Source organism: Pseudorca crassidens, chromosome 10 (genome assembly GCF_039906515.1).
Source record: "Pseudorca crassidens isolate mPseCra1 chromosome 10, mPseCra1.hap1, whole genome shotgun sequence".
NCBI lineage: Eukaryota > Metazoa > Chordata > Mammalia > Artiodactyla > Delphinidae > Pseudorca > Pseudorca crassidens.
In genome coordinates, this window is record NC_090305.1 from 80,356,145 (window position 1) to 80,380,977 (window position 24,833).

General features: G+C 42.9%; 1 protein-coding gene across 25 annotated transcripts in view; it reads right to left on the reverse strand.

Annotated features, from left to right (window-relative positions):
• The window catches only part of CADPS (calcium dependent secretion activator), an 804,945-nt gene that overhangs the window by 171,553 nt on the left and 608,559 nt on the right, over positions 1-24,833 (reverse strand). For all 25 annotated transcript variants that reach the window (XM_067755076.1, XM_067755075.1, XM_067755054.1 and 22 more), the window contains 3 exons: positions 24,677-24,788; positions 15,962-16,101; positions 6,118-6,184 (listed from right to left, as the gene is read on the reverse strand). In XM_067755076.1, coding sequence (XP_067611177.1) covers positions 6,118-6,184; positions 15,962-16,101; positions 24,677-24,788 — 319 coding nt within the window. The remainder of the gene's footprint in view (positions 1-6,117; positions 6,185-15,961; positions 16,102-24,676; positions 24,789-24,833) is intronic.

Below are 24,833 nucleotides of genomic sequence, written 5' to 3' on the forward strand. Positions count from 1 at the left end.
GCTGGTAGGGCAGACTCCAGCCACATCCATAATCATTTTAGCCTCGATCCTTAACCACGGAAATTGCTGCTTTGGCTCAACACCCCCCTAAGGGTGGCCTTTGTCCCTGGTTAGTAGGAAGCCCATTTATAACCTATCTTTGGTTCCCCAAGGTAGTAGCTCTAAAAGGAAATCTCCCTGAGAGAATTTAATAGTTTTGCATTACAGACAGAAATGTAGACTCTCTTTCTCTCTCTCTCTCTCTCTCTCTCTCTCTCTCTCTGTGTGTGTGCGCGCGTGTGTGTGTGTGTGCGCGCGCGCGCGTGTGTCAGAGAGAGAGAGAGAGGCAGAGAGAGAGAGAGACAGACAGACAGACAGACAGACAGCTGGGGTGGGAGGGGAGATGAACTCTGAGGAGACTGGTGTTGGATGTGTTCTCCTTAGGCTTTTCAAACAATTTTCCTTGTATTAAATCTAGCGGAACTCATACTCACGTTGGAAATTATGTGTTACCAGCTCTCTACAAAAAACACTCCATGAGACCCAGCGCCTGAATAGAAAGGCACATTCAGTAAGTCACTTGGGTAGCTATGACTCCTGTGTGGTGGTTTCACACTGTCCCACAGAGATCCCTCTGAGGCTGCTGGGGAGTTGGGGGCAGGACGGGGAGAATCTGCTTTCTTCCTCAGCTCCCTCACCCTTCCCCATATTTGACCAGACTGGTTCTCCTGTTTTCACTTTTGCATTTCAGTGGAAGGGTGTGGTGGCTTAAAGAAACCGAAAACCATTTGTACGTAAGACTGGATTCAACACTGCATGCAGCTGCTGGGCGCCTGTGGTCACTGCCTGAGCTGCCATCTTTCTTTCAAGCAACTTGGGATATTTTTGCTTTCCCTGAATTGGGCCAGGACTGAGGGCTTTGAACTTCTCTCCTGCAACTCTGTTGGCATTGCGGTTGTTTCAAAGGGCTTAAGTTGTTCTTTATCATTTTCATAGAATGCTGTGTGATCACTTAAACAGTAGAGATGAAAAATTGAGAAGAATCTAAAAGTGATGCAGTATTTTCTAGATAGGCCACCAAAACTGCTTGTAGACACTGTTGTAGTGAACAGGACAAAAATGGAAACAGAAGACTTGAGTTTTCCTCCTGGCTCCCCCATTACCTTTGTGATGGTGGGGCTGTCATATCACCTCTGCAGGCCACAGAAGGTGTTAATGGAGACTTTGGATTTAGGCTGAAACAGAAGGTTGAATTTGGGGGATGCATGTCCCCAGTGTACCTCAAGGGCTCTTTAAAGCTAGTGAGAATCACATGTACGTGAAACCTCTCATGAAATCCTTGTAGGAAAAATGCCGAGCTGTAGACAGGTTTTGGATGCCCTTTTCTGATTTTCAGAAGTGAGCACATAGCTTGCTTTGTAGCTACTGAGCGCTTCTTATCTTCTCTTGGTAGAAGGCTCAGTGTGAAGGACCTAATACGTCTGTGCTCCAGTCACACGGCCTAGAACAATCATTCTCTTCTTTTGGGTTCAGTATATATCGTATAGACATGGCTTCACTAATATTTGCAGCACAATTCCTCTTTTTTTTCTGAAGAGTTTTTTTCTCCCCTAAAATCTCTCCCAAAGTTAAGAGGCCAGTGACATCTTCTAAGTACTTCATTATTTCAAAGATTGTCAGAGAAAAGTCTTGTGTCCAGTAACTGGCTACCTTAGTGGGAGGAGAGACTCCATATTACATGACAAGGCCACTTACCCCACTTCCTCTTGGAAGGTGTCACCAGCCACTCTCTAGGTCACACGATCTTTCCTTTCTCAGAACCACGTGAAGCATTGCCTGGGCTCTTTTTCTCTCTCTTCCTTTTCCTTCTTTCTTCCACTAAACACTTCCTGAATGGCCATGCCAGACACTGAGCTGGAAGGTGTGTGTGTGTGTGTGTGTGTGCGTGCGTGTGTGTGTGTGTGGTGGGGTAAAGAGAGAAGCACAGCTAGATGAGTTGGAAACAGAACTGACCCTGAAACAGCACATGGTCTACTGAGGGAGGCCAGAACACAAGTGATTCTAAGGGAGGTTGCTCTGCTAGGTGAGAAGCATGCAAAGGGGAGAATCACCCATAATCCAGAGCTGCCTCTTTTAATGTATCTTTTTTTTTTTATTCCAGCATTTGAAATCTTCATCTTAAATCTTTTTTTTTCCTTTTTAACATCTTTATTGGAGTATAATTGCTTTACAATGGTGTGTTAGTTTCTGCTTTATAACAAAGTGAATCAGCTATACATATACATATATCCCCATATCTCTTCCCTCTTGCATCTCCCTCCCTCCCACCTTCCCTATCTTACCCTTCTAGGTGGTCACAAAGCACCGAGCTGATCTCTCTGTGCTATGCGGCTGCTTCCCACTAGCTATCGATTTTACATTTGGTAGTGTATATATTTCCACGCCACTCTCTCACTTTGTCCCAGCTGACCCTTCCCCCTCCACATGTCCTCAAGTACATTGTCTAGTAGGTCTGCATCTTTATTCCCATCCTGCCCCTAGGTTCTTCATAACCATTTTTTTTTTTTTTTAGATTCCATATATATGTGTGAGCATATGGTATTTCTTTTTCTCTTTCTGGCTTACTTCACTCTGTATGACAGACTCTAGGTCCATCCACCTCACTACAAATAACTCGATTTCATTTCTTTTTATGGCTGAGTAATATTCCATTGTATACATGTGCCACATGTTCTTTATCCATTCATCTGTCAATGGATATTTAGGTTGTTTCCATGTCCTGGCTATTGTAAATAGAGCTGCAATGAACATTGGGGTGCATGTGTCATTTTGAATTATGGTTTTCTCAGGGTATATGCCCAGTAGTGGGATTGCTGGGTCGTATGGTAGTTCTATTTAGAGTTTTTTAAGGAAACTCCATACTGTTCTCCATAGTGGCTGTATCAATTTACATTCCCACCAACAGTGCAAGAGGGTCCCCTTTTCTCCACACCCTCTCCAGCATTTACTGTTTGTAGATTTTTTGATGATGGCCATTCTGACTCGTGTGAGGTGATACCTCATTGTAGTTTTGATTTGCATTTCTCTAATGATTAGTGATGTTGAGCATCCTTTCATGTGTTTGTTGGTAATCTGTATATCTTCTTTCGAGAAATGTCTATTTAGGTCTTCTGCCCATTTTTGGATTGGGTTATTTGTTTTTTTGATATTGAGCTGCATGAGCTCCTTGTAAATTTTGGAGATTAATCCTTTGTCAGTTGCTTCATTTGCAAATATTTTCTCCCATTCTGAGGGTTGTCTTTTCGTCTTGTTTATGGTTTCCTTTGCTGTGTAAAAGCTTTTAAGTTTCATTAGGTCCCATTTGTTTATTTTTGTTTTTATTTCCATTTCTCTAGGAGTGGGTCAAAAAGGATCTTGCTGTGATTTATGTCATAGAGTGTTCTGCCTATGTTTTCCTCTAAGAGTTTGATAGTGTCTGGCCTTACATTTAGGTCTTTAATCCATTTTGAGTTTATTTTTGTGGATGGTGTTAGGGAGTGTTCTAATTTCATTCTTTTACATGTAGCTGTCCAGTTTTCCCAGCACCACTTATTGAAGAGGCTGTCTTTTCTCCATTGTATATTCATGCCTCCTTTATCAAAAATAAGGTGACCATATGTGCATGGGTTTATCTCTAGGCTTTCTATCCTGTTCCATTGATCGATATTTCTGTTTCTGTGCCAGTACCATACTCTCTTGATGACTGTAGCTTTGTAGTATAGTCTGAAGTCTGGGAGCCTGATTCTTCCAGCTCCATTTTTCTTTCTCAAGATTGCTTTGGCTATTCGGGGTCTTTTGTGTTTCCATACAAATTGTGAAATTTTTTGTTCTAGTTCTGTGAAAAATGCCAGTGGTAGTTTGTTAGGGATTGCACTGACTCTGTACATTGCTTTGGGTAGTATAGTCATTTTCACAATGTTGAGTCTTCCAATCCAAGAACATGGTATATCTCTCCATCTGTTTGTATCATCTTTAATTTCTTTCATCAGTGTCTTGCAGTTTTCTGCATACAGGTCTTTTGTCTCCTTAGGTAGGTTTATTCCTAGGTATTTTTTTTTTTATGTGTCTTGTCGCTCCACTTACATGCTCTCTTTAGGGTAGATATCAGCTGTTTTTGCCTACTCAGCATCCATTTCTTTTTCTGGTAATGGCATGCTGATTTTGCACTGGAGACAGCTCAGTGGCACTGTGAATCAAAGCAACATGGTCTGCCCTTCTGAAAAGCTGGTGTGACACAAGCTGGACCAATCCAATTCCCTCTCTCAGATTTGGTCCTCAAGTGGAGACACAAAGACAGAAAACGGTCAGAGCTGATTTTGTCTTACAGCCATGTCAATGACACTGGCCATGGTTCCCACCACCGGGATTTCTGGAACTACTCTGGGTACTAGCTTTTATCACCAATCCTATGAACTGCCACAAGAGCCTTCCAATACACTTTTTTTAAAACCTTACTTACCTTGAGTCTGTTTCTGCTATTTGCCTATAAAGAACTGTAAGAGATCCTCTTCTGGAAGTGAGAGACCAGGTCTCCCAGTTCTTCTCTATGACCTATCAATGTACCCTTCACAAAATAGGTACTCAATAAACGTTGGTTAGCTGATATTCTGAGGAAATGTATCTCTGGATGAAATGTCTTCCATCACTTAGCTGTGGCTTATTTGGATGGTTGGGAATAATTCCAAAGTTTTCCTTTGGTTAATTTATTTTAAGGTTTTGTTGCACCCCATAGTGATTAGGAAAGCAAAGATTACCTCTTGCTTCTAGATGCAAGACAGATGCTGTTTGCCTTAGAGACACAGTAGAAGCTTGAGTAGATCTGTAGAAGGTGTAGCCTTAGAAGCTCAGGGTTGGTGGAACTTTCAAGGCCATTTAGACTAAGAGGCAGCTGCTTTTACTGTGAGATTTCAGAATCCATAGTGCTCAAAATACTAGTCAATGCTCATAGCCAACACAATAACCCAGTAAACACCTTTAGTCACTAAATTACAAGTTGACTCACTTTGTGACAGCTTTCAGAGGACAGAATAAATTAACTTCTGGCAAATTGAATTATAGCTCACATGCTCTGGTGAAACTTGCAAATTAAAAAAAGGCAATGACAAATTCCTATGTAAACTGAAAAATCCTGATGCAAAAAGCAAACAAACCAAAAAAAAGGGGGGGCATGGAGATTTTCGAGGACATGCATTACTATTTCTGGAAACTTTTTTCTTAAAGATACAATGAAGAGGGCAATAATATTATTTATATATTACTGATGTATTAGTAACGTCAATATCTATATCTACACCTGCATCTTTATATACAGAGATGTACCCTGCTGCATGGTTAATGATAGTTCCAACTGGGGAAGCCCAAAGTACCTCCAAAAGGAAAATTCCACAGGTATTAGAATCTGAGCTATATGTGCATTCATGAAACAATGTCTACAATGATTGTGTTCAAAAACGAAAAAGCAAGTTGATGAACAACATGAAGAGTTTGATTATTTAAAAAAAGCCTATGTGGAAAGATATATTTAGATGGTTAAACATAATTATAGGGGGTCTGGAAGCCTCAGACATCAAGAAGACTGGAATGTTCTTCCACAGGTGATTCAAAATCAAACTTACTAAACAATGAAAGAGATGCAAAAAGTCCAACTAAATTCTGGCTTTTCTCATAATGACTACCTTAGTGCTTTTAGAAATAGCAGATTCTTCTAAAATAATGTTAGTGTCCCTATTGCCCTAATCAGGCACACACTTGCTCCCTCCCTAGGTTCCTGCATCGCTGGCAGGGGTGGGAGTTTACTGCTCCCACATTTCATATATATTTCTGTATTGTTAGAATTAAAAAATAATGAGCATGCATTAATTTTTAGAACTTGAAAGTGATGTAAAAAGGAAAAGGAGGAGAAGGGAGCGCTCTGGGTACTGGAAATGTTCTGTACCCCTCTGAACGGTGGTTGCATGCATAAGTAATATATAGGAATTCACTGAGTTAAACACTTGAGCTTTGTGCACTTAAGGTAAATTATATCAAAAACATTAACGAATCCTATCGAATCTTTAAAAATAATGGCTCTTAAGACTGATATGAGAGTTGAAGAGTTACCTGCACTAAGACAAAAAATCTTTTCTTCCATCTCTTCCAGACATTCTTACCGATGGCCCATAAATACCTGAAGGAAAGCAAAAAGACCAGAGATGCGTTAATGCTTGAGCTAGTGAGCTGTTTAGCTCGCTTTACCATGAAGCTGGGTGCTCGCAAACAGGGCTCAGGAACAGATTGCAGACTCTGGAGTGTGTGGTTGAGAAGAATGAAGAGCAGCAGGCAGGGTTTACTTTGGTTTGTAGGAGGAATTGTGGCCCATCATCAGACTTGCCTTAGAACCTTGACTGATTCCAGGAAACACCTTGGAAAATGTTACATTGTACCTTAATTTGTTTATGTGCTAAACGTCTTATAGGTAGGGAAACTCCTGAGAGCTGTTGCACAGGAGAGAAAAAAAGAGTGCTAAATCTCACAACTCCAACTCTTTCACCTCCTGTCAAGTCTCTTTCAGGAAAACCTTTAGTAAACAAAGCAAACCTTGTCTGCTTTTCCTGTAATTCTGGCAAATGTAGTTATGTTACAGAAAGGAAGTTTCAAGTCGGCAGAGAAAGTCCTCCCTACACCCGTCCCTCTCCCCGAATTGCTCTTCTGTTGATGGAAATTAATCTTTATGCAGAAAAAATTTAGTTAAAGGAGGGTTGAGAACAACAAAGGCACACTTCCAAGCTGTCTGGAGATTTCACGGTCAGTGTTACTAATTCATTCCTGAATTACCCTGTTGGCCTGATGGATTGATACACGTTGAACTGGCGTTGATCAGGGAAGTGAGGCTGGTGGTTTTCAAGCTCTATTGGACCAAGTGAAGAGAGAGCTGGTCATACTCAAACCCACTCAAATCCTCGAGTTCCAAAACTGGCTTTATGTGCTATCAAAACCCAACTGGACAACTTCCAAATCCCCACTTCACTTGGAATCAGACACAGTTTCTGCTTTGGAACACAATGAAGAATGCACCTAATTAAAATGTACACTGTTTGACAAATTTCAGGGGCTCGTAGCAGTGGCTGGTGGCCTAAGTACTCAGACCTTCATGCCAGGAATGAGTCTTCCGGGTCCTTTTGCTTCCTCATGCTGATTCTCTAATTACCAAGTGCACTTGATTTTTACCTCCTGCCAAGTTCCTTACTTTGCTCACACCTCCACTCTTTCAGTCCCAGCACACATTTTACGGCCATGGTAAACCACAGAGGAAACTCTTAATCGGTTTCACCAGAATGAGTTTCATCCTCCTCCTGGCCGTGGGACGGATCCTACCATCTGCATGTATGAATTTCCCTGCTGAAACTCCTTCAGTGAGTCCCCCCCACTGACACGAGGGGAGCCCGCAACTTTGACCACTCATCTTGCACTTCCATGATTTATCCCAGATCGGTCCATCTGTTGCATGATTTACTTGCCTTTTTTCTTTAAATTGACGTATTTAACAAGAATAAATTTATTTTGAAAGGAAACTTTACATTGTAGCTTTGATATACTAATTTTATATTACATAATGCACATTAAAATACAGAAATAACTGCTTAACTAATATATGCTTGTCTGTATACCACGAAACAATCTTGTGTACCATCAGTGGTAAGAAGAGACCCAGGGAAACCTTAGCCTATAGAAACAAAATGGAACATCTTGACCTGGCCTAAAAATGACTTTGTTTGCTAGCTTCTGTGCCTTATGTTACCTGTAATTCCTCACCACACCATAAAGTTGCACACCCCCATAACTTTGCACGTGTTATGGTGCCCGGAATGCCTTCTCCCTGCTCCTTATGTTAGAATTCATATTCTTCCTAAGTTTGAATCCTTACTGTGATGTCATCACCTCCTGGGCCCTGCAGATAATTCTGCTGGTAGTTACAATGATCACACTGCTATAATTTATTTATTTTCATATGTATTGTTTCTATTGGATTGTGAGTTCCTTGAAGGAAGGAAACTTGTTCTTTTTTTCTCAATTTTCCTTTCTAAATTCCCAGCACAGCTTTTGATGTATGGTAGGTGGTCAGTATACATTTGCCATATTTCAGTTAGTTATGAATGCCTTGGGAAACCGGAGCCATCTTTATCAAACTTTCTGATGAGAGTTTCACACATTGCATAGAGACATGCACTCCACTGCCAAGTTCTTTGAGTTTTTTTTTTTTTCCTCCCAAAATATATCCCATCTATTTCTATCTCCACTGCTACTCCCCATTCAAGCTACTATCATGTCTACCCAGACCACAGCAACAGGCTCCTCTCTGGTCTCCCTGCTTTCACTCTAACTCTTTTCATTACATGGCAGACAGAGTGATCTTTTAATGGGCAAGTTAGATCGGGAATACACTCCATCTAAATAAGGATGGGAAACTATAGAAGGGTTTTAAGCAGGCAAGTGACACAATTATATTTCTATTTAAGATGATCCCGGTGGCTGCTGAGTGGTTAATGCACTGTAGATGCAAAAGGCAAGAGAGAAGGCTGGGACGCCAGTGAGACGGTTACAGTAGTGCAGACGACAGAGAGAGGATGGTGGCTGGACTGAGGCTGAGGCCGTGGAAATGGCTGGACGGCTGGTAAGTGCGTCAGCCCCGAGGCCAACATGGTCAGCTCTGGTTATGTGGATTACCTAGCTGCCCTGGACAGTGTTCTTAACCTTCTTGAAATAATATATAAATGTATCCATGGCAGAAATGGACCTAACAGGAACCTTCAGCCAGGTCCAAGGAGAGACAGGGTTATTGGTCTGTACTGATTAAGAGTATAGTGTTCCAGTTCTAGTGGTTAATCTGAGATGTTGGACAAGATGCTTAACCACTCGGTGCTCTGGAAAACAGGGCCAGGAATGGTCCCTCTCTTGCAGGGTGGTTGTGGAGATTAAACGAGATGATGCTTGTGAAGTATAAGCACGAGGCATGGCAGGAAGTAGATGCATAATAAATATCAGCCTTATTATAAAATATCTTTGAGTACAGAGGTCAGTGTATCGTTACGAGTAGTTATTAATAGCTAAATATGTGACAAGAAATCTCCTTGGACATATGTACATAGGGAAATAGATGAATTAAAAGATAAATAAGACAATGGGTGAAAATTTTTCTATTTTTAGTAATGCCTAGTAACGTTGTAACTCTCATACTTTTCTGGCCACTACTACCAATTTTTCTTACTTCTTAACTTGAATCCACATAAAGAGATTCAAAACAACAAACACAGCTACGACCTCTAAAGTGTTTATAGTTTTAACTGATGAGAACGGAAGTAGGAAAAGGAGTTCACGTGAACGCACAGAATGTAATTCATATGGTATCATTAATTTTTTCCTTCATGATAAAAATGCTAGCTACTGCTCGTGAAGTCTTACTAGTCTTCTGTGCTGTGCCAGGTACTTTATGTGAATTTATTATACCCACCCGGAAGGGTTAAGAGCTTGAATCTGGAGCTTATGTTGCTTAAGTTTACGTTGCTAACGTTCCTGCATGACCTTGGGCAAGTTACTAAACTTACCTCTACCTCAGTTTTCTCATCTGTACAATGGGGACAGTCATAATGGTACCTACTTCAAGTGTTGCTGTGAGGATTAAAGCAGTTAATGAGACATAAAGCGCTTAGAACAATATCTGGCACAAAGTAAGCAATTATCACTGGGTATGTCATTATGTTATCACTCCTATTTTACAGCTGAGGAAACTGAAGTTCAGAAAGGTCAAGTCATTTCTCCAGGGCGCCAAGCTGGTGAATGACATAGCCAGAATTTACACCCAGAACACTCTGGTTCCAGAGGGCCCCCTTCAGCATGCTATTCTTCCTCTTATAGATGACAAACTTTGGTTTCTTTATTGAACTAAGAACATGAATGGCTATTCCAATCAAACAGAGAGGACTTGTGGTTGAAGGCTTCTGAATGGGAAAGCTGAGTGGGATCAGAGGAAAACGAACAATGCTCCTTTGGGAAGTATCATTTGGTTTGCATGAAAGAAGGTCTTTCCCTCTGAGGCTTCCTCAGAATTTATTGCTAATTTGGCACATACCAGATATCAAAACCAAGAAAAATTGAGGGCTACAATGTACAGTTTCTGTCTAGTCAGCTCTGATTCTATATTTTCTTAGGTTGAAACACACTCATTAAGCAGAATGAAAAGTACCTGGAGCAGATGGAATTCTGTCATTGTAGACATACAGGTGGCTTCCCCCCTCCAGCTCTTCATTCCATAGACAGATCTACCTGTGTGGGCATTAGTGACCCTCAACTACCTCTTCAGGCTATCCAGATATTTGCAAATCTGGATTTACGAATAGATAATCAACATTCTAGTACAGTGAGCCAAAGTTACCTGAGGGGTTACATCTCAAACTCAAGGTGGAAATACCTAGGTGGGAATTCTGGGTCCTTAGGTCCTTAGGCTTAGCTGCCCCACGCCTCAGTTTAATCAGCTGTAAAATGGGGTTAGCATAGGATCTACTTCATTTGGTTGTTGTGAGGACAGATGGAGATGATGCATGTCAAGTTGTTAGCACAGTAACTGGCCCCCAGTAAGTGCTCAGTAGACCTAACTCTATGCTTCCTGCAAGAAATGCACTTTAAATCTAAAGACACAAAGAGGCAAAAAATAAAAGGATGGGAAAGGAATTACGATGCCAACATTGGTTTTTAAAAAATCTGGAGTGGTTATATTTATTACTGTCACACAAAATAAATTTCAGGATCAAGAATATTACCAGGGATAAAGAAGATCATTTTATAATGATAAAAGGGTCAATTCATCAAGAAGACACAGTAATCTTAAATGTTTATGCATCTAATAACAGAGCTTCAAAATATATGATGCAAAGGTGGACAGAACTCTTAAGTAGAAACAAACAAATCCACAATTATAGTCAGATTTCAATACCTCTATCTCAATAATTTGCAGAAAATCAGTAAAGGTTTAGAAGATTTAAACAACACTATCAACTAACTTGATTTAATTGATCTAATTATAGAAAATAAGCCAATGGGAAATAAAGTGGGATCCTAAATATACTGAATTAGGTCAGTCTAGGTAGTTCTGTTTGAGAGTCTGTGTCAATATGAGTGGTATCTTGGGGACTTATGGGGAAGGGAGAGGAGTGTGATGGTTTTGAAAACAAGAAGTCTAGAGCAATGGCACAGCTAAGAAGGTGGAAAAGGAAAGGGGATTTTAAGAAGCATGGGTAACTATTTTGTCATTCACTTTGAAAGATGTTTTCATTGCACATATAGACTTGAGTACATTAACGGTGTTGCTCCTCTGTCTTCTCACTTGCAATGCTTCTAACAAGAACTGTTTTATCCTTTTCTGTGTAACACTTCTTTGTTCTCTGGCTGCTTTTATGATTTTCTCTCTATCACTCGTTATGAGCTTTATACTTACACTGTACCTTGCTGTAATTTTTTTCATGTTTCTTAAACGTGGGTTTGTTGAACTTTTTGGATGTAAGTTTTATAGCTTTTATTAAATTAAAAATATTCAGCCAAAAAAAAAAAAAAAAAGCATGGCTAAGACTTATAAGCTGTGGTGCAATGAATGAATTCCAAGTGGAGTCATGGGAAGCTCTGTATTCTATTCATGTTTCAGGTCCTCAGTTAAGTTGATTTCTTTCATTTCAAATGGAAAGAAATAACACAATTCTAGACCTGGCTCTGATGCTTACTCTGACTTGGGCAAGTGTGTTCACCACTCTAATCCTCAGTTTCCTTATTTGTAGAGATTGACTCATTCACATTCATTTATGCAACATTTATTGGACTTATACTACATGTCAGGCCCTGTACTAGCTTCTTCGAACAAAGAGGGCAGATGCCCCTGCTGACAAGGAACTCAAAGTCCAGTGGGGAAGACAGACAACAAAATAATAAATGAAGAAATAGCTGGTATGTGAGATGACTGTAAGTGCTCTGGTGAAAACAAAGCAGAGTAAGAGACAGACAGAGGACACAGATGGGCCAGGAAAGGCATTCCGATAAGGTATAGAGACACACAGAAATCAAGGTGAGCCATGTGGACATCTGGGTGGGGGAGAAGGGGCATCCAAGGCAGAGGAAACAGTGGGGACAAAGGCCCTGCAGTGGGGGTACACATGAAGTCTTCAGGAAGAGCAAGGAGGCCAGGGAGGCTAGAGCCGTGATCAAGGTCAGATAGTAGTGGTGTCCTTATTAGACAGGGCCTTGTTGCCACAGAGGCAACACTGACTTTTATTTTGAACGAGATGGGGAATCACTGGAGATTTTCCAGCATTCAAGTGGCAGGATCTGACTTGTGTTTTAAAAAAAATTACTCTGGCTTCAGGGTGGGAAAGAGCCTACAGGGGGCAAGGACAGCAGCGGGGGGACTGCTGACAAGACAAGTGCAACAGGTGAGAGGGAGAATGAGGGAGGCCTGGATTCAAATGATGGTGTGGAGGTGGTCATGAGAGGTTGAACTCTAGATTTACCTTGAAGGTGGAGTGACGAGAACGTGATGATGGATGAGATGAAGGGTGAGAGAGAGAGAAAAGTGTCACATGACGCTGAGGATGTTGGTCTGAGCAACTGGGCAAAGGGAGAGGCCATTTATTAAGATGGAGGGATAATAATAACTAATCCTTGGGAGGCTGTTTCAGGGATAAAATGAGATAATGCACGTGAATGCACTTCCTGAACTTGAGAACATCATATGGATATAAAAGATGAAAAATTAGAAAGCCACCGAGGAGATGCTCATTCTCAGATATCCCTAATACTCATGTCTTAAGGCCAAAAGCTAGTGTGGATTTTCTCACTGACATTTTTCTATTCAATAAAGTTATTCTGAATGGCTCAGTGGCTCATTCCAGGAACCACAGTCCACCAACAAGGAGTAATTCACAGTAATTCTGAGGTTTCCTCTAGGTTTTATTTTTTTATTTTTTTAACATCTTTATTGGGGTATAATTGCTTTACAATGGTGTGTTAGTTTCTGCTTTATAACAAAGTGAATCAGTTATACATATACATATGTTCCCATATGTCTTCCCTCTTGCATCTCCCTCCCTCCCACCCTCCCTTCCTCTAGGTTTTAATAAACATCGAAGTAGACACAATTTATAACCTCAGAGTTGATTCTTAAAAATTCCTTTCTCTCTCTCATTCTCTAAGCTGTGACACTGTTCTGATATTTCTATCCTCCTTCCCCATATAATAGGGCTTCATAAAGCTATTTTAAGTTTAAATGGAAAAAAAATGTAGTTCACAACATTTTTATTTTCCTTGAATCATCCCTTGGGTAGCTAAGGTTGTCCAGCCCTGATTTAGGCCACAGTGGGTCTGACAGTGTTTTTAAGGTACCCACTGTCCGCCTTTCAGAGCTGCCCTAGGCCCTCCTGGTATATTTCCCGGCAGGGGTAATTTTTAGATGGCAGCCTAGTAAAATGAAATCACTGTGGAGCCTGTCAGAAGTGAGTTACAGATTTCTTCTATCATCCGTAGGGTCAAGATGGTCTGAAATATGTTAGTAATTTTATGAATGAATCAAGAGAAAAATTTCTTAATCCAGATTGGTTAGAGAACTGAAGAGAATGTGGGAAATGGGAATTTGTCCAATAAGGAAAGTAATACCTATGTCAAGTGCTTGCCGTGGGGATTAAATGAGAGAGTGTTTGTAAAACTCTTAGCACAGAGCTTCAAAGGGGCCTAGAAAGTGGGTTGAGCTACTGATCTTTTTAAGAAGTTTCTTTAAGAAGTAGGTTTAAGGACAGATATATTCATTCATATTTCTGTTTCTCTTTTTTGTCTGCTCTACCCTCTTCACTTCGCCCTCTTTCCCTCCAACCTGCTCACTCATGCTCTCATTCCTTTAGCAAATATTTACCAAGTATTTACGAGCCAATGCTTTGCTTAAGACACAAACGCTGTTCCTGGGTGCTACAGGAACCTAACAGAATTCTCAGATTCTTTGCCTTGAAACTAGGATGTTTACATTGCAGAGGAAGGGATATTAGGGAGAAATCCCATTTAACATTTTGGGAATATATGCCAGTAATAATGATAAGAAGGAGGGAAAGCTGACCTTAGAAACATGTCACAAACATTTTCATGAGATGCTAACTGAGATGAGGCAAAGCTAGCCCTTCATCGTGGACAGTTGAAAAAGGACAGAGTGTATAGCAGGGGACTGGCTCATTCCCCTACAGCCTTCTCACGGCCACAGGCAGAAGAGCTTTGCCAAAATCCCACCTAAAACTCTAGGAATACTTTGGCCTCAAGACAATGCCATGTTCTGATGAACCTAGGGGCAGGACAGGAATAAAGATGCAGACGTAGAGAATAGACTTGAGGACACAGGGAGGGGGAAGGGTAAGCTGGGACTAAGTGAGAGAGTAGCATGGACATATATACACTACCAAATGTAAACTAGATAGCTAGTCGGAAGCAGCCTCATAGCATAGGGAGATCAGCTCTGTGCTTTGTGACCACCTAGAGGGGTGGGATAGGGAGGGTGGGAGGGAGACACAAGAGGGAGGGGATACGGGGACATAGGTATACGTACAGCTGAGTCACTTTGTTATACAGCAGCAACTAACACAACATTGTAAAGCAATTATCCTCTAATAAAGATGTTAAAAAAAAAAAGACAATGACATGGAAATTCTCCAAATCCAAGCCAGAGCTCAGGTTCAGCAGCCAGTCTCTAGTTGGTGGGAGACCTTTGCTTCCTTTGGAGTTCCCCATGCCTGACCCCCTCCAATACCCTCCCTAGTAAGTATCTATCTTTCACTCGAAACTTGAGCCTTCTTTGTTCCCTAGAACTCAGAGGCACCAAGGCCAGGGCGTTGCTCTTTACTCTGCCTGCATGCTGCCGTGGTGTGCTCAGCTGCTGGGATGTGTACCTCCTATCCCGACCACGCCCGCCTGAATCTCTCACGGGCTTCTGTTTAAATCTGTCTTAATCAGTGACCAGCCCCTGGTATTAGGTTTTTGAATTCCCCACATCTCTAGCGCATAACCAAGCTTCAGTTTTCATGTCAGTTTTATTACTTTAAGGCCTTTCACAAACACGTAAGCAGAATGATAGCTGGTTGGCAAATGGTACCTGCAAAATCCTTGGAACACAATCCATTCCCTTCCACTGGTTAAACATTCCCCTAGTCAGAGTTAAATGGCCCAGCTCCTTTCTAAGTGGTCAGATTTTCTGAGATAGAGGTGTCCAAGCAATTTAGTTTAATAGGCAATGGGGCTCAGCACATACCCACTTGCCAATAAACATTTCCTATACAAACCATTGGTTTGATCTGCAAAATAAAACTACAGTTTACCTATTCTTTTTATCCTACTTGAGATTACTTAATTGGTCATTCCTCTCAAACCTTAAGAAACTGAAGACAGTCATACAATTTCTACTCTCTGGTTAATTTAAATGTTATGCTAAACACTAAAACTGATTCAACGTGAGTTGATTGTTTGAAGGTCCCCTACAGCAGCTGCTTACACCTCCTGGGTGTGGTTGTTAATGAAGGTGCAAGTGCATGATTCAGAGAATCTGAAAGATCTGGATGCCTTTAAGGAGGTATGTGAGGCCAGTAAAACCTCTTAAACCAGAACCACCGAGCATGAGTCTAGGAAGGTTTTGAACTGTACTGGAAATTCTATTAGAAAAGGATAAGGCAATGACCCTGTCCTGGTGGTTTAGCAAATGCAAATACAGTAGTCATAAGAATCGAGGAAGCTTATATAGTAAATATCAAAGTCAGGTATTTTAATAATCTCTCATATTTCTTTGGCTTTTCTTCCATGTCGTTCTCTGAAGATCAACTTTTATCTATTTTTATTTTTAAATATTTTAAGAAATGAATGGGGTGGGTCCAAAATTACCACTCGGAGAAGGAACACTTACCCAGAATGCTTCATGTTTTGAGGCTTGTCCATTCGGACGGCAAGTTTGATTTTGAGGTCTTGATCGGGGCAGTTTTTGGAGACTGCCATTTTGTGCCACTCTGACTGTTTGGGGCTGTTGGGAGTGGGATGGAGAATAACCTGCAGGGAAAAAGGACAATCATATTAGCCAGAAAATAGGAACACTGTTATGGGCATGTTTTCATAGACGAGAAACTTGGCTGCTGAGAACTGAGGGTCTCATCCGTGTCCCACAGCCAGCGGGAAGGCAGTTAAATGAAGTGGAGGCCTGGGCATCGGACTCAGATCCAAGGCTCCACCTACCAGGGCTGGCTGGTGCCAAGCAGCCCGGGCTGAGGACAAAAATGGCATTCTTTGCTCTCTTCTCTCTCTCTCTGGCTAATTCTGTAAGAGTAGGGGTCACGATTTCTGCTTTTGTACCTCTCTAAAGTTCAGGAGTACTAAAACAACACTGAGCTGAGAATGTACTCCACACATTGTTCTCCTCAGATAAGAAGATGGATGTATAAGAGAAAGAAGTGTCCTTCTATATTAGACAGAACCTCTAGTCTACTCTTTTTTCCATTCATCAGGATTTCTTCCGCTATGTCAAGAGGAGAAATCCTTCCGAGGCTGCAGGGGAAGAGGGAAGGGACCATATCTGATGAGAAATGTGAGACTTAGAGGTGAGAAGGAACGTGCTTAGGGTCCCACATTTCAATGTGATTTCACCTGGACTTGACACCTTATCACACAGCACCCAACCCTGTCCTGGCCCAGAGGGAAGCGCATGCAGCTTGAAGAAGGACCTGTTCTTAGGAAATGCCTTTCACCAGGGTGCTTCAGAGTCGGTGCTATGACTTGCGTCTTTTGTCCCAGTTCTCACAGTCACAGATGCTGTAAATGAACCCAGAAGGGGACCCACTTCTCCAGTAAATCCACTTTTTCAGGATGCGACGAAAGAGTTCTCACTCAGGAGCCACATGGGGTCTAGGAAATGTGCATTCAAGGAGGAGCGAAATATTTGGAAAATCCCCTAAACGAAGGGAATGTGGACGAGCTACAGGCACAACCAAAGCTGGGCCTGCTAAGATCTGTTTCTGTGGTGGCACTGTGCCCTGCTTTGGTGCAGGCTGTCTGTTTTTTCCAGGCACAGGGAAGGCAGGCTCCTTTCCTGGGTTTCTTTCACCTCTGCAGAGGGACAGGAGGGGCTCAGAGTCTCAGGGGTGGACACTCTAGCCTTCTAGGTGCTGTGTCGACCTCACCGCCATCATGAAAGCTTGGCCTGTGCTTGGGGAGTAGACACACATGGCTTTCTGTGTGACTGTGGAACAAGGGTTTTGAGAAGAGTAGATCATTGCAGGAAAATGAAATCAGCCCACTTGATGTGCCTTGCTTGTGCTGATTTTTGACCCCTTCTGATTCCAGGCCCAACCCTCTTTTTTCCACTAAATTCCCTCTCTTCGATGAAAAAAAAAATTGTATATTCTTGCTAAACCCAACATTGGAGGTTTCTCAAGGTCTAATGACACGATTAAAATACAAGAAGGCCTGATTTTTCAAACCGGAGGCTGCCAACTTGTTTTTTTGATCCTGCCCTACTTCAGTAAAATATTTTTGAGCAATGAGCCACATATCTTTAAATAGATCACTAGTAATATAAAAATATATCAATATAATGTATAAATATCAGTCAAATATATATCCATGTATCTTTTACATGATGTATGTTTACTTTGTATTAATATACTACATTATTACATATCTCATAAAACATACACAAATACAGAAGTTTTAAAAAGATGGGCTAGAGAACTCTATTTTTATTTTTAAAAATTCATTTATTTATTGTTTTGGCTGCGCCACGCCGCTCGCGGGATCTTAGTCCCCCGACCGGGGATCGAACCCGTGCCCCCTGCAGTGGAAGTGCGGAGTCCTAACCATTGGACTGCCAGGGAATTCCCCAAAAACTCTATTTTTAAATATCTTGGTAACTGTGGTGGCTTTGTACTATTGTTTGCCATATGTTATGGTACCATATATATGTAAGGCAAGGCTCATTGTTGACGATACTGGATGCGAATCTGTGGTTCAAGCGGACTTGTAGATAAACTCAAAACATTTTCATTGACCTCTCATCCTGAGTGCACCCGTACTGTTTTTATCTCGTGACGTGGATGGCAGAACTACTTGTTAGCAGGACTGATGTCCCCTCTACCATTTTCACGTTGTTTGCCAGGCTTGCAATACCAGTATTATCTTCAGATCATAGCTCTGCTGTAATAGTCTTCTCGGCCAGTTATTCATTTTGTGAGGGTTAATTTAGTAGAAATTCTATCATAAAATGTAACAGTTTACGTGACTGGCACTAGTGAACTGTGATATGCCTTAGGATGCTGGAAGGAAATGAGTAAGTCAGGGTGCCACCGGGTCGTGGAGACCTCTTGTGTTATCTCTCGAGATAACACCTGTCCCTGCGTGTCACCTTGTATCATGTTCCGTATCCTGAGACCCCAGACTGTGGAAGATGGAGAGGAAGGACTTGCCAATCTCAGTGTAGCTGACCTTCTCCGCTGTGCTAGTTTGGGCTGAGAGGTGGGGCTGGATCGGTGGGTGATGTGTTGGGAAACGAGGAAGGGGAGGAACTGGTAAGAGAAACCCCACCAGGGCCAGAACAGCAGTAGGTAAGGCCCAAGGCCTCCTTCTGCTTCTGCTCGCTTGGCAAATTCAAAGCGGGTGGAGCGCTCTGGGCACCCGGAGCTTGTTAACAGGCCATCCACCATATGGGTCCTGGGCGCGTTTCCCACCGGCAATATAGTGTCCATTCGCCGACACAAATGGCCGCAGCTCACTACTGGCCGCTCCACCGAGGCTTCTTCCCCGACGTGGTCGCTCCCTGGGGACACCTCCTCTCTAGGGTGGATGGAGAGATGAGGTCACCGTAGTCCTCCTCCATCTTCATCCCCACTCTGCCATCTGCCCGACGGGCCAGTGACTCCTTTGTAAGTGTCAGCCCCGCTGAATTATTAGGGTCCTTATGGGCGCACATGCGTCCCGAGCGGTCCACACGTCTCATCTGGGCATTCCAGGCTGCTAGCTGAGCACTCTGTCATCTCAGCCGAGGCTCTGTGCTGTGCTCTGATGTGGTGATGTTGATATGGGAACACAACCCGTCCTCTGCAGTAAGCTGTATGTCAGCCAGCCCCAGCTTCTCTTAGTTACCTGGGCATTTGGGCAGGTCCTTCTGGGGGACGGTTTTACCCTGAGGCTTTACCTGGCTGATCCTCTCAAGCACTTAGCCTCCATGTCTCTCTTACCTCTGCATTCCCCCGGGAAGGCGTGCCTGCTTTTCAGACTAGATTATGTCCCCTTGCTGTGTGCCTCCCAGGTGTCCTTTCTCTAACAGGGCACTCAACACACTGCATTGTAATTTCTGGTTTTATGTCTCTATTCCTTACGTTCTGTGTGGTTAAGGATTTTTGACTGTCATTATTCCTGTTTGCTCTGTGCATAGCGCAAATGAATGGACACAGTGGGCCCGTAACCCTATCTGATGAGTACAAGGTTGAGAGTATTGCACTGTTGTCAAGAGTGTAGAGGAACAGCCACTCTCTCATGCCTTTTGTGAAATTATAATTGGTGTATACTCTTTAGGGGACAATTTGGTAGTATCTGTCAAAATTCAAATTCCATTCAGCAAGATACTTTTTTGAAATTTATCCCACACACACACACACACACACACACACACACACACACAGAGAGACATATGTGCAAAGAAATAAACTCAAGGTTATTCATAGAGGCATTGTTTATACAGCCAAAGACTGGAAACAATCTAAATAAATTATGATATATCTACACAGTGTATGTAGCTATGGAAACAAAAGGGAAGTCAGTATGGGCTGATACAGACTCATCTCCAAATGTCCTCATATTTCAAGCAAAGTGCAGAGCAGTATGCACACAGTAACTTCCAACTATGCTCCCTTTCTTTATTATTTTAAGAGGGATATATACAAATATGCTTGTATACGCTATGCTTGTACATGCATAGAATATTTTGGGAAGAATGCCCAGTAAATTGAAAACAACGTTTTTCTCTGGGAAAAGATACTCAAGTCAGTTGGGTGGGATCATTAGTTTTCACTATATATCCATTTTGATTATTTTTTTACTATATGCATGAGTTATTTTTCAGTTCAAAGGTTAACAAAAAGGAAACATAAAAATAAAAATGGAACAAACTAAATACTCTTGCGTGAGTGAACACAGCACCAGAATCTTGAATGTGGCTATGTCCTGCTAAACTTGGGAAAAATCAGCACGTAGAAACACTTTCCAAGGGGTCCAAAGAATCACTTTAAGAAAAGAGCACTTTTGGGCTTCCCTGGTGGCGCAGTGGTTAAGAATCCGCCTGCCAATGCAGGGGACACAGGTTTGAGCCCTGGTCCGGGAAGATCCCACATGCCGCGGAGCAACTAAGCCTGTGTGCCACAACTACTGAGCCTGTGCTCTAGAGCCCGCGAGCCACAACTACTGAGCCCGCGTGCCACAACTAGTGAAGCCTGTGCACCTAGAGCCTGTGCTCTGCAACAAGAGAAGCCACCGCAATGAAAAGCCCACGCATTGCAATGAAGAGTAGCCCCCGCTTGCCACAACTAGAGAAAGCCCATGCGCAGCAACAAAAGACCCAACGCAGCCAAAGATAGAGAGATAGATAGATAAATAAATTTATATATATATAAAAAAAAAGAGCACTTTTGTCCCCCAGCCACTGTCTGTGGAGGTGCTGCCAGCAGAGGGCGCCCGTCCCACCAGCGCAAGGGCCAGGCAGGTGGGCTCCACCGCAAAGGTGGAAAGTTTTCTGTGGCAGGAAGTATAAACTAGTATCTGGGGGAATGTGTCATGAGACTAGAGGAGAGTATGATTTGTTAAGAGATTAATGGCAAGCTCGTGGCCTTCACCCCAACAGCAGAGCCAAGATTTTTATTTTTGCATAGGGACAACGCAGTGTAGTAAAAACAGAGATGACGTGGCATCATTCCTGGCAAGTCACTTACCTCCTCTGAGCCCCAGTGTAGTGGTCTGTACAGGAGGAGTAATAACTGGACCTTCCTCATAGGATTCAGATAAAGAATCAGTGAGGGGCTGCACACAGAGCCCTCAGGACAGTAGCCTGGCCAGTGGTAAACATGCAACTGTGCATGGGCCCCAACTAACTAGGTGGCTCTGGGGGTGTGTTTCCTGCCTTCCACGGGAATCAATTTTCTCCTCTATAAAGGAAAAGGCTTTGACTAGCCCAGTGTGTTTTAACTTTTTCGAGCGGAACAGCTTTGAGAAGCTGGTGAATGCTTTGGATTAGCAAGTCCAGAAAAATGCACATACGCCCCTCCCCCCAACATGTGTAAACGGTTTCAAGGGGCTCCTGAGACCCATGGAGTGGACTCACGTTGATGGTTCCTGGACTTGCCTCTTCTAACACTGATATTCTAGGTCTCTGAGACTCTCCTGATTCCTGATTCATGTCTTCATGGAAAAAGAAAGGTTTGAAGAAAAAGAAAAGGCAGGGTCCTTCCCCCACTCTGTGTGTCTCTCTTTCCCTAAGGACAGAAGTGAGTATTTGTCATTTCTCAAAGATAATGGGTAAAGCTCTTCTTTTCTTTCATTCCCTCCTTTTTTTGTGGGGGGCAAAAAAAAGGGTCAGCCTTGCTATCAGCCTTGTTTACCTTTTGTTGTACTTCCATCTGCGGTCTAGGTCCTAGTAATATGATTCCAGGTCAGTTCTATAGATGAAAGCCAGATTAAGGAATTGAGAAAACAAAGGAAGGGGACTTCCCTGGTGGCGCAGTGGTTAAGAATCTGCCTGCCAAGGCAGGGGACATGGGTTCGAGCCCTGGTCTGGGAAGATCCCACATGCCGTGGAGCAACTAAGTCTGTGTGCCACAACTACTGAGTCTGAGTTCTGGAGCCCGGGAGCCACAACTACTGAGCCCACGTGCCACAACTACTGAAGCCCATGTGCCCAGAGCCTGTGCTCCGCAACAAGAGAAGCCACCGCAATGAGAAGCCCGCACACCGCAACGAAGAGTAGTCCCTGCTCGCCACAACTAGAGAAAGCCTATGTGCAGCAATGAAGACCCAACGCAGCCAAAAATAAACAAATAAATTAATTAAAAACAAAAGAAAGTGTGGTTAATGTGTTCTTGCTGGTGTTCTTAGGTGTGTGTACCTGTGTGCTTGCTTTGGGATATTTTGTCATTTTTCTACAGATGCTGTATCAGAGGCTCAGAGAGGTTAAATGTATTGGCTAATGTCACACAGCTTTCAGAAGGGATTATGCATTCAACCAGTAGAAATGAAATTTATTAAGTCTATGTGCTGGGCTCTGGGTATAGGAATAGGGTGGTGAACAAAATAATTTTAAGTTTCACGGTCATGGTATACTCTCTTGCAATGGGAAGAGGGATGGTGGCAGGGGCAAAAAGGGGGTAGGGCATTAAGAGGTACAAACCACTATGTATAAAATAAGATATAAGGATATATTGTGTAACACAAGGAATACAGCCAATATTTTACAATAACTGTAAATAGAGTATAATCTATAAAAATACTGAATCACAACATTGCACACCTGAAACCAATAACATATTGTAAATTGACTACACTTTAATTTTTAAAAAGGAAAAAAATAGGTTTCTCTTCCATGGAGTTTTCCAGTCCAGTGGGGGAGACAGAAGCCAAAATTTCTGTAAATTCTGTCTCATTGGTGATAGGTTCGGTGGAGGATGTGAATAGGGAGGAGTTGAAGTAGTAAACGAAGGTGGATGGGCAGTCAGCAAAGGGCTCTCTGAGGAGGAGGTGGCATTTATATAGAGAAGCAATAGCCTTTGGAAGAGCTGGGCAGTGGGGAGAGTGCTCCAGGCAGAGACGAGGCCACAACTACTGAGATGAGAAAGAATTCGGTTTATTCGAGGGACTAAAATTTGGGCAGCGATGCTGGTGCATACTGGATGAGGGGAAAGGCGACAGCAAATGAGGCTGGCGAGGTGGGCAGGGGCCAGATCACCCGAGAGTCTGTGGGCTGTGCTACAGAGTTCAGGTTTTACTATAAGCGGTATGGAGTCATGGAAGCATTTTAAGCTAGCAAGGAACAAATCCAACTTGTGTTCTGAAAATCTGTTTGGTACAGAGTCAAGAGCTGAGATGTAAGAAGATATTATAAAGGAAATTATTCAGATAAGAATTATTGGGGACTTCCCTGGCGGTCCAGTGGTTAAGACTCCGTGCTTCCAATGCAGGGGGCGTGGGTTCAAACCCCAGTCGGGGAACTAAGATCTAAGATCCCATATGCCACACAGTGTGGCCCCCCAAAAAAACAGACTACTAGAAAATTTGGGGCCTTCCCTCGTGATCCAGTGGTTAAGACTCTGCCCTCCCAACGCAGGGGGCCTGGGTTCGATCCCTGGTCGGGGAACTAGATCCCTCATGCATGCCACAACTAAGAGTCTGCATGCTACAACTAAAAGAGCCCGTGTGCCGCAACTAAGACCCGGCACAGCGAAATAAATAAATAAATATTTTTTTTAAAAAAGAATTATTATCCCAGTGGTACTCAAAGGGATTGGTACCACCCCTTGAGATGTTTCAGAAATTTGGGAGACATTTTTGGTTGACAAAATAATTGGTGCTGGGCTCCGCTGGTATTGAATAGGCGGGGCCCAGGGATGCTAATCATCCTACAGTGAGCGAGCTACTCCTCAACGATGAGGAAGCGTACAACCCACCTCATTTTTGAATATTCCCACAAGATACGAACGGAGGTAGAAAAAACTGCTGGTGATTAACTGAGTCTAGCTCCTAAATCTTTTTTACATATACACGATAAGCGTGTTTGGCACTTTTCCAGGGAAATCAAGGAAACTTTATTACCAAGATTGGTTTACTGTTTCAGTAAATTACTGATACTTGGGTTTTTGAGCCCCCGTCCTCTGCAGGGGACTTTGTCACCTGCACAGTGATTCTCCATACAGGAAAAGTAAAGACTCCTTCCTTGGGTCTTCGGTACAGTTGTGGTTGAATCTCTACATTTTGAAATTATTATAATTTCCCTTTTATATATCTTTTATGTTATGTCACTGTGCTGATCTTAAAATTGTTAGGGTGTCAGTTTGTTAAATTATATAATACTTTTGCTTCACGATAGAAAGCGTATTGCACATCCTTGCTCTCAAGGGTGTGTGGGGCTCATGGCGTTGAGAACTCCTGACCTATCTTCTGCAATGCACACAGATTTAAAGAGGGGAAACTGAGGCTTGGCGAGGTTGGGGGTCTTGCCCAAGGTCACACAATCAATGAAGAGTAGAGCCAGGGGGATTCCCTGGTGGTGCAGTGGTTGAGAGTCCACCTGCTGAGGCAGGGGACACGGGTTCGTGCCCCGGTCCGGGAAGATCCCACATGCCGCGGAGTGGCTGGGCCCGTGAGCCATGGCCGCTGAGCCTGCGCGTCTGGAGCCTGTGCTCCGCAACGGGAGAGGCCACAACAGTGAGAGGCCCGCGTACCGCAAAAAAAAAAAAAAAAAAAAAAGAGTAGAGCCAGGGAGTCAAACCTCGAAGCTGGGCTTATCAGAAATTGGCAATACTGCCTCTCGGGACCGGGGACTCCGGCCCTCCACAGCTTCTTGTGATGGAGAATCCTTGTGATGGGGATCACTTACCCGTCCCAGTTCCTTGTCCTCCAAGGCCAGGACTCCTGTGCTCTCTGTGAACAGCTTCACCTTCACGGCGGGCAGTGCATGGGTCGTAGAGAAGTCACCCTGGGTGCCCCAGCTGCAGACAGAATCAGAGAGGTCAGTGCTGAGACCTCCGCCTTGA